At 39.7% G+C, this 10,639-nt stretch overlaps 1 protein-coding gene across 4 annotated transcripts in view; it reads right to left on the bottom strand.

Annotated features, from left to right (window-relative positions):
- Positions 1 to 4,704: 4,704 nt before the first annotated feature.
- The window catches only part of NUDT4 (nudix hydrolase 4), a 29,287-nt gene continuing 23,352 nt past the window's right edge, over positions 4,705 to 10,639 (bottom strand). Inside the window, exons 4-5 of one of the 4 annotated variants that reach the window (XM_055711298.1) lie at positions 10,249 to 10,336; positions 4,705 to 8,327 (exon numbers count right to left, since the gene is read on the bottom strand). In XM_055711298.1, coding sequence (XP_055567273.1) covers positions 8,125 to 8,327; positions 10,249 to 10,336 — 291 coding nt within the window. In that variant the 3' untranslated portion in view covers positions 4,705 to 8,124. Of the gene's footprint in view, positions 8,513 to 10,248; positions 10,337 to 10,639 lie in introns of all 4 variants that reach the window. The other 3 variants (XM_055711299.1, XM_055711301.1, XM_055711300.1) reach the window with 3 other exon arrangements.

Genomic DNA, 10,639 nt, shown 5'->3' with positions numbered 1-10,639 from the left:
CCTCTTCTTGTGTCATCTGAAATTTCTATAGAATGTTGTGTATTTATTGTGCTCTTATGTAAGATGAAGAATATCTATTAAAACTACATTTTTCCAACAGACAGTGCTTTCAGTGGTTAGTAACTGGTATTGTCCCTCAAAGTAGCCTTCGTAACATGGTTGAAGCTTGATGCAGAGTTCAACTTTTTCACCAGACTGAGCTATAACCCCAATCCCCCGAACTGTTTTAAAAGTAGTTTGTGTTGAATGTAAGCCAAAGTTGCATTCAAGGCTTGTAACAAATTGTTTGCTCTTCAGAGTGGGTAAGCACCATTACCCCCGCCCCTTTACAAGTGAGCATGTGTTTGGATTTAGCAGGCATACATCCTATATGTGCTATTAACATGGGCAACTTCTGTGGCAGGCAGCTGAGACTAGTGAGCTGTGGTAAACTGTGGATTCACTTCACCTACCTCTTAAAGCTTTACCTTACGCTACATACACAGCTTTCCTCAGCTCTGCCTGTAGTCCAAGGACAAGGGGCACCCCCACGGGACAGTCAGACCCACCTAAGCACCTGCTTTGAAAGTGGCTTTCCTTTCCTTTCATAGAGAACCAGGACCTGAACTGGCAGTGATGCAATTCAACTTCAGACTAGGTGGGATGAATCCAGAGCCGAGGCCAGGTAGCGGATGGCTAGGTATTTGTATGTTCAGGGCTTAAAACTGTGCTAGAGCTGATCAGAGGATGTAGTTAAAACTGAGGAAGTTCTGGATGGAATATTGTTAATAGAAAAAATCCTTTGCCTTCATTTGCTGTTGACTGAATAAAGTGGATTATAGAACAGTTTGAGTACACAGTAGCCATTATGTGCCTGCGTTCTTTTTTTTAACTATCTCAACAAATTTGAGATTTTATTAAAGAAGTTCATGCTGTCTTGAGTTTGAATGTATGAGTACATCATGATGGTATATATGAAATTAACTGTGTAAAAGGATAGGTAAAATATTGTATTTTTGATCTTTTTAAAGCATTTGCAAATGATAGTTGTAATGAAGGAAACTTTAAATGGGCTTCCTAAAACCTAAAACTTTGTGGGGTCTATTCAGGCATATCTTAAACCTTTTGAAGCTGATGATACATACTAAATACATATTATTTAACTTTTAAACCTGATTTAAGAGCCCTGTATAAAACCAAGCTGGGAATTTCATTCTGTCTTATACTGAGGAATGTGTGAAACTTTTAGGCTAAATTCTTTGAAGCCAGTTAGATATAACTTTTTCCTCAGTTAAGCAGACGTTTCAGACAATGGCTCTGAATATACTCAAGAGTTAGTTCTGTTAACATCTGCCATTACAGCTGGTTAGCAAATGCAGCCATCTTTCAGGGAGCATTAATTATATCTCCATTTTTAGTGGAGGATGTCCATTGGATAAATTAACAGTAAATGTAAAATAAATGGTTTTCCTCTAGTATTACTGGTGCTGTGTGTTAAAGGTCCTGAAACCCTGTGCAAGAATGGTGACATTGCATTTTATATGTTAGTGTCCAGGTAGTAGCTGTGGTACCTGTTGAGCCTGGGTTATCGCATGAGCTCTAAGACCACACATGCAAAATACTTTTGCAGTATTTTCCTTCAGATCAAGAGGAGGATTTGGAAGGCTTTTCTTTCTGCATAACCATTCAGTGGTGGTCTCTTCATGTATAGCCATGTTCTGTCATGCGTGTGAAGCGTATTATCGCTGGGAACTGATGGAGCAGGCTTTTTGTGTCTTAGCTGACTTTAGTCTAAACCAAGTGAAACGTTGCTTCTATAGCTTTCAAGAAAGTGTATTTCCAGCACATCGAGATTATTGTGAAACATCTTAATGGGCTCGTAACGTAACAAATTGTGACATCTTGATTTATGTACATTCCTTCTTGGGATTTTTTTTTTTTTGAGGGTTACTTTAAAGTGTCTGGTAGGTTTTGTCAGTAACATGTCTTGACTGTAACGTGACACTGAAATAAAAGGAAGAGTGATTATTCATCACATAGACACTGAGCTTCATTCAACTGTAGTGGGCTGCCATCGGGGTGGAATACAGTTTCCTAACAGTTCTTAACATCTGTTAAAATAAGGAAGGTAATAATTGATAACTTCTCTCACAAATCACCTTCCAGTTGCTGTGGCTTTTTCCCCCCTCTCTTGCCCTCAAGCCATCAGAGAGGACTGCTCTGGTACACAGCCTGAGGATGGTATCGTTTGTTTGGTTTTTTGTCTGCCTGTGTTTAAGTCTGCCTGGTTTAGTACAAGACTTTGCTACCTGAGCGCACAGCTTGGACAATTTCTAGTGCAATCTCATTGGCAGATGTATTAAGCTTTGCTAAAGCATGCTACATAATGGGCACGGCACGAAGTTAGTAATTATGTCCGCTATGATAGATTTTGTACTGGATGTTGCAATCTTGCCTGTCAAAGCATGCAGGAAGATTTTAAAGCAAATACCTAATTGTTAAGTTGCACTGAAGCACGTTGGAAGAGTGACATTAAAAGCAGCATAACTGCTTTGTCTGTGGTGTTTGCTTTCATAAACTCCCCTCAACCCTTATGATAAGGGGTTCGGTGTGAGCACACAGACTGTCTGCAGGGCAGAAAGGCAAGGATTAAAACTGCTGTGATTTCAAGGGTGGTGGTAGGGGAAGCTGTCAGCTGAACACCTACCCACGGAGTGATCTGTGTTAGGAAAGGGGATTATACCCTCAGATGACTCATCTTGGTAGCCCAGTTTGTTGCTAGGGAGTTGTCACCATTGATTAGCCCATCACCAAGACGCTGAACACTCAGGAATCCCTCAAGGTAGAGAGCGCGGGGAGGGACTGTACTTGCGGTTTCTGTACATCACACCGCATGAGCTTTCCCAGATAAAGAGATTGTAACTGTGGCGTGTAACAAAGATTTTTATTTTTTAAAAAGGGAAACATGAATTATTTTCTATGGGAAATGCCTCTGACTGGAGTACTGGTTGAAAAATTGTGTTTCAGATACTCTGGGGTAGGCTGGGCTCTTGTCTTCATTGCTGCTGTGGAATAGTTTTGGCTCAGGCCTCATCTGCTCCTCCCTGCCTGGCAGGGACCCAAGTTCAGATGTCCGGGATTTGTGTTGACAGGCTTGCACGGTCACTTACAGATCTGAAAGATTTCACGTGCGATGTTCAGTTGTTGCTTGCTGTAGCAGGTGTGCTTACCTCAGCCCAGGTACCTGCTGGGCCTTCAGAAGTACTGCTGCTGTGGTTTTCCCACCAGCTACTCAATTATTATTATTGCAGGTAACGCTGAAGGCTTAGGATGGGTACTGATAAATTTATGGAGGGGCATCTGTGGCAAATCTAGAAGAATAAGACACAGTGAGGTGATTCTAATGGTATTTTTCCTTTCTTCAGTTGCTGTGGGTGTTTCCCGCCTTATTCAAAGACAGGCTGTGCTAGCGGCATACCCAGAAGGCAGGAAAGAAGGAAGTGTTCAGGAGAATTAAGCAGTTAAATGGCAGCAAAAAGTCCCTTAGGACAAGGGCCTTGTTCTGGTCTGGGTGTAAGGGGTGCCAGGCCACCGGGCAGCCAGTGCCAGGGTAGTGTAATGTGACGGTACTTGGCCAGTCGTATGCATTGCTGGGCGTGCTGCTCCATACTGTCTGTCCATCAGAACTGGCGTTAGCAGGTAATGAGGGAAAGCTATTGGGAACCAGTGCTGCCACTGGTAGCTTAGAAGCTCAGCGTGGGCCATCAGGCAAATATCAGCTGATCGGATAGCAGGCTCATTCAGTGGTCTCTAGCCTTCCTAGACTAGCTCTTTGAAAAACATTTCCTGCTTATTTAGGGACAGAAAAACTGTCTTGAGAGCATTGTTCCAGGTGGTGCATAGCCCAGAGCACTCGGATCGCCACAGGCAGGGAGATGCCTGTGACTGTTTGCAGGCTAAGCAGCGATACCGTTCCTTTGGTGGAGCATTGCCCTCCGACTGTGGACAGTGCTGGCTTCATCTGAGCTGAGCACGCGGTGCCTAGCTTACCATCACAGCAATACTGAGGCCAGAACAGCGTAGAAAGTAAGAAGGTAAGTTTAAAAGAAACCAAACACATTCAACTTAAAAGTTTGAAGATTCTTATAGTCTTTCTGAGTCTTGGAAAAGAAGTCAATCATTTTGTCTTTCCTTTTTTGTGTTGTGCTGTGACACACACGCTTTACCCTGCTTGTGTCCTTCAATTTCACATGATGCATGGGAGATGCTCTGATAGGAACCAGACACAACTACAGTAAAACTCTTTCATCTGGCAAAGAGAAGGGTGTGTGGTCATGGTCTGCTTGTCTGAAGTCATACTGAGAGGATGAAGAGGGTAACTGCTCAGTGCCAAAACAAGGTGGAAAAAGCAAGGTAAGTAGAGATGGGGTCTGCAGCAGCAGGCTGAGCTCTGGCAGTGCTCTCTGAGCTGGGGTGGGTCGTGGAGATGTGTGTTCTAAGGGTGTGCATGTTGTGAAGTTCAAAAAAATACCCATTCCTTGTAACAGCACGGAACTGTGCCTGGCTGGAGAGGATCCACAGAGTGCAGTAGATGGGGAGGGACGACACTTTTAACAAGGCAAAAGTAGAACACACTAGATGAAACTAGGTATATTTTAGATGCTATTAGAGACTCTTGCACAAACGCTTCTTTTGCGGTATTTGCAATGGAATGACTACATCATCCACAGGACTAATTTAGATTTTATTCTGGTATTTCTCAAATATAAAAAGTCAAAATTCTTACATCAATCTTTAAAGAAAATCCATGCAAGCAGGTCAAAATGTTTACAACTTAATTTGCCCCCACCCCACCCCACCCCTTGTTTTCACTTCACCAACATGGTTTGTAAGTAAACCAACAGTTTGCCTCTCAGTTTTTTTCACAGCACATTGTTAACAGACCAATGCTAGGCTAAGTCAGGGGTGCAGTAAGCACCAAAATAAGATTTTTTTCACTTTCGACAGCCTCTCTGCAATACCTCAGTATTTCCCTAACAGCCAGGAAAAGCAGCGGTACAAACTAGACTTTTTGATAATTGCAGATGACGACCTGTCTCTTCCCTTTCACCTCTGGAGAACCAAATCTGGATACGTTGTACAGAATTTATGACACGAGAAAAATCTCAAGTGTGCTCTGTATGAAATAAGTTTAGCCCATCTAAATGGTGATGCATGTAAAACCAAAATGCTTCTACATTTAAATTGATAGGTAGTAGAAAAAAAGTTTAGCCTTCCTATTCTGATTTTTATACAGACCCTTTCTGTTGAAGTTTAGCATCAGTTTTCATTAGGACTGAAGCCATACCACTGCCTGTTCACTACAGTTGTTTGCTGTAGCGTAACTGATGTGTTTTCAATTTACCTTTAAAATTCACAGAACTTGAAAGGGAGTCTAAGTCAAATTAAGCAATAGAGCTTCATTCTGAAGGTTGCATAGAGACTGAAGAGATTTATACAAGAAATGCTGTTTAAAAAAAAAAAAAATAATCTGTCTGGCACTACTGAGCAGCTCAAATGTGTGTGACCAAAAAAATAACCAAAATATTTATAGGCAATCAACTCTTGAGTTTGTTAGCAACAGCAATACTGTACATTTTTACATTATTATCAAATACATAATTCAAGAGTTACAAAATAAGATCATGCATTACCACTAAATCTCATACAAGCTTGGACTGGTTTCATTCCAAGAATGCAAAATGGAGACAGAAGCATATTTTTTTTTTTATGAATAAGAACTTAAAACTCTGGATTGTTTTAGCTTTCACAGATTCTATACAATCTTGTTACAAGAAAGCCTGTACAAGTTTGCTCAATTTAAAGTGTTAAAATGACTACTGAACAAAAAAGTGAGCATCAAAGTGATCAAAAAAGGGAGCTGAATGATGTACTCTTTTAAAGGCAGCTTTAGAGCCAGAGGGACTCTTACACACTGTGGGTATGATTTTAACAAAGATTAGACATTCTTCAACACGCTCAACTCTACCTCCTTGTGTTTCACCTGGCAAAACATTGCTTTTGATAGACCATTTAGTGTAAATAAGTGAGCCAAGCAAAGGGTGTCCCAATCTAGATGAGGGTCAGTATAAAGTATGCATATGCCTGTGTGTGCTACTGAAGCATCAACGCTCCTTTCCCAGCCCTCCACCTCATGACTGAAACGATACTTCCACCTCTAAGGTGCACCTGAACAGAGTTGTGTGTTTGTTCCAGTTCTGAAAGCGACCTGGAATAGGAGATACAGGGATGGAAAGCAGCATCCTACCCAACATTTCAGAAGTCTTCAGCTTTGCGGCTCATGCCTCTTGTCAGTAGTATTTATGCCTCTTCAAAGAGAGCAGCATCAAGAGATCAGATCATCTGCCTCCCTAATTTAACTGCATTTACATATGGCACAGGGTAAGTTTTCTAAGGAGTAACTTGTGGCAACGGTTTTTCCTAAAAAAGTGTAACAGCACAAGAAAATTCATAGCAGCATTTTACACAATTTGTGTTAAAAAAGTAGAAGTTAACCATTTGTGTACTGAGTAACAAAAGGTTTAAATTACATTTATTTTCCATTTTACACTCACTATTTACTAGTTGGACTATTTACAAAAGTTCAAATGTTGTGTAAGAGCATGAGCTTTACCCAGAATAAATTTCACATATGAGGTAGTGGTCTACCTCAGCCTCTGGTTTGGCTGGCTATAGAGGAGTTACAGCTGGGTTTAGATCCTAGAAAAAATTCATAATTAGGACACTCGTATGAATTAGATTGTGTTCCTGTAGAAGAAACCATACACACGCACATACATAGAGAGAGTAATCCTATGGTAAAAGCATTAAGACCAAGAGTGGATTTAGTTTTCATGTTTTTGGCTGAAAAAAAAAAAAAAAAAAAAATAGTTCAGAACAGGGAAGTTGTCAGCTGTACCTCATTTATTCCAATGGAGTTTTTATCAAGAGGCCAGCTTTTAATTCAAGAAGCTAAAGCAATTGGGTGTTAAACCAGTAAAACTGAAGTATTTAAGAGTTAACTTCAAACTAGGGCTTTCAGCAGACCTTCAGAGCAAGACAAAGGAATATTACTTTTCCACTAGTGTAAGTAAGTATCAACCCACCTGTCTCCAAGGCCAGGAGGTACCACTGCTAGCTTCTGCTGGGCCAGACACCTCAACACACGCATGCTAAGATGACATACATATCTGTAGCATAAGGGTAAGCCTTACTTTCCTCTAAACATTTTTAAATTACAACAGACTGCAGGAACATTGCGTGATGCTTCTCCTTGAAGATTAGAAGTTTTTGGAACCTGCAGTGTAATTATACCATGAACAAGATACTTATCAAAATGCTAATAAAAGGGAAAAAACCAAATGGGGCAAGAGGGACCTACAATGCTTTTCATGTAAGTCTTCTGACAGTTCATCAGCTGACCAAGTGATGAAGCAACAGTATAGTTTTGGTAGTTGCAAGACAAAGTTATTGTTCTTGCTCTAGTTATACATTATGTGAAGATTGCATAGGACAAGGCAACCTTTTGGATAATTGAGGCAAGCAGTGCTTAGTGTCGGTATCCTTTGCTCTTGACAGGCTGAATGTGGTTTAGTCCTTTATTGCAGTAACACTTAACGCATCTCTGCCTTCAACACACCCATTTACCCAAATACTGCCATCTTAAGATCTTAGCGCTTCATCTGCGGATACCAAGTAAGAGTTTAATATAAGACTATTTGCTCAAGCTTTTTTCTAAGCAAGTACTCTTGCAGAACTACTGACTAAAACTGACTAAGTCTTAAATAAGCTGAACACCACTGAGATGCATATTTTATTTTAGCAGATATGGAAATTTAATATACTCAAGTTTATGTTTTGTTTGGTTTTGTTTTGTTTTTTTTTTAAAAATGGCCTATTAAGGCATCTTAAAAAAAATCCATATATGGCTTTGGTTTGCTGAAATACTATTTTACATTGTTAAAAAGGAAAAAACATGTTCAAATAAATCTGACATTATGACACATTCACATATTTCACTTAGAACCGACAGTTATACAGATGCCTACACGTGATCACAGATGTCTCCCCTTTGTGATGACATGAATAAAAAGGTAATCCAAGTGTTTATCTCACAGTAGAGGGCAACCCAGAAGTCTGTGCAGAAGTGACATATAAGGAGTTATTGTCTGGAAGAGGGGGAACCACAGAGTTTCCATTAGTGGGTGAACAGCTCAGTTTCAGTTTTTCCAAGTACTCTGCATGAACAGGCTTGTGACACTGAAGGACCTTGATTGCATCTTCTACTTTAAACCATTCTCTTTTCCTTCCTGAATGAGTATAATCCACAAAGAACAACAGTTACAAATTTGTAACAGCACCATTTGCTGCTATTTGATCATTCACTTTTTCCTCATTTCTTTTACTTTAGAAGTTCCAAGTTGTTGGCCAAAAGATACAGAGTCAAAAGACCTTGAAAGAACTGGTGAACACAGGAGATTTTCATTCCTGCTGACTGAAACAGAGTTCATAATAAAGCCTTTCAGATAACTCTCTTAAAAGCAGATACTGGGCAGAAGTTTGGATGACTGTTCATATGCTCTAAAAGCCAAATCTACTTCTTAGGGAAAAGGATATTTTATTTAAATTAGTTAATACTGACTTCCTACACTGTCATGCCTAGCAGAAAATCAGTCTGAAGAATCAACACCCATGATGCAAGCATGAAATGCAGGAGAATGGCTTGGTCAGATTTAGAAAGTAGCGCTCCATACTCAAAACATATCCATGTTACTCAGGTTAGCCATAAGTTGTAAAAAATAGCGTATCTCATATACAGATATGTTTAGGTCTAGGACTTATCTTAAACAAGATAGTCCTAAGATCATCGTTCTTATATAGGTCCTTTAATATTAGAGGCCTCTGAAAATACTTCTAGACAAGGTCAAGGATAGTACTGCTAAAAGTGGGATTAATTCTGTTTTTCATTTAGTTTTGCAGTGTTACAGGTACCGTGCTTGAACATTATTAAGACATTTACAGACTGCTTGTTTAAGACCAAGGTATGTGGCCCCACAGGGCCGTTCATCCACTGCCCACAGCGCTCCCCAGAAGGAAGCCAGCAGCCATGCCGGTGCTGGATGCTCCCCTCCACCCCACAGCCTGGCGTAGAGCAGGAACAGACTAGTACTGCCCTCACAGGCCCTCTAGAGTTCCAGGTACAACTCTTCAAAACAATCCCACTCCTGCCAATATTGACCCTCTTAGGTAATGGACCACTGACCAGTGTTGCTACACAGGGAACCTGGCATGCAATTAAGAAGGTACGCTCCCCACAACTAGATAGTACTGGAAACAAAACGTTCTCTTTCCACCTGAAAAACTGAGCAGAGTTTTGAAATTACTCTTACAGTTACATGCCATCTGCTGACAGATCAATATTGCTAAGTTTATTAACACCCCTAAAGCACCACCTCCTGAAAAGGGCAAAGCATAACCAATCAAGGGTAGGATGTAATTTTTTTTAATACCAGTTCTTAGTTAGCTAAAATTTCAGCTGGACAAATACTATTACTGAACTAAGCTTTTTTTTTTTTTTTAAACTTTAGGTAAACATAACTGGTTTTGTCCTTATTAAATTCAAAGTGTAAGACCCATACAACATCACAAAGGATGTTAATTAACTAAACTGCATGACAGTGATATCTATAAGACATACACATATATATATACACAGAAATGGATCCCTCTTGAGGTCAGCACTACCACTACTGAAAAATTAGGCTAAGGTGAAAGTAGATACAAATGATTTCTGCCCCCCCAGAAGAATCAGGGGAAAAAGAACATCAAAACTTTCCAAGTATTTCCCCCCCCCCCCAAAGGCACTTTCAAAACCACCGTAAGACTATCATACAGCAAAACATTCTAAGGAAAAGGGAATTCATCAGTATAATATTTGGCCTTTAAATAAATTTAAAAAAAAAAAGGAAAAAAAAAGAGCTGTATCAACAAATAATAATGAGGTTTATTCCATCATAATGTTTAGAATACTCTAACCTTATATTATATTAACATATTATATTGGAAGCTACCCTTGTTACATGCATACAAAAAAGGTGTGGAAGAACAACATCATGATTTTCAGTAATTTCAGTTTATAGAATAGAATTAATATTCCCCCCAGAATTACACGAATTGCTTCAGAAAATGAAAAAGGTTTGCTTAATAAAATGTATTAGAGAATGGGTTTACCTATATTAACTGAATCCTCCCAGTCTTCCAGTATTTCTGTCACAGTAAGAACATAAACGTACGTCCTATGCTTCCGATCCTGGTTCTGCTTGAATGTTAAAAGTAGACGTTTTAATTCTCAGCAAAAAATAACTTACAGACTTACCACAACAACTGTAAGATTAGAAATTACTTACCTCTGAAGGACACTTGCCATCAAAACCTGGCTTTTATTTTCACTAAATAAACATCTGTACTGAACAGGCCCAAAAGGATGGTAAAACTGAAATTTATTTGAAAACAACAGCTATTCTGTTTTACTAGGCTAAAAAAGAACACCAAACAACCAACAAACAACCCAAGTGTATTTGAAGGTGGTGAAGCTGGGACCAAACTGTGCTCTCAGTCACCC

Source organism: Falco cherrug, chromosome 5 (genome assembly GCF_023634085.1).
Source record: "Falco cherrug isolate bFalChe1 chromosome 5, bFalChe1.pri, whole genome shotgun sequence".
NCBI lineage: Eukaryota > Metazoa > Chordata > Aves > Falconiformes > Falconidae > Falco > Falco cherrug.
Note: the sequence above shows the minus strand (reverse complement) of the source record. Positions and strands in the feature narration are given on the sequence as shown.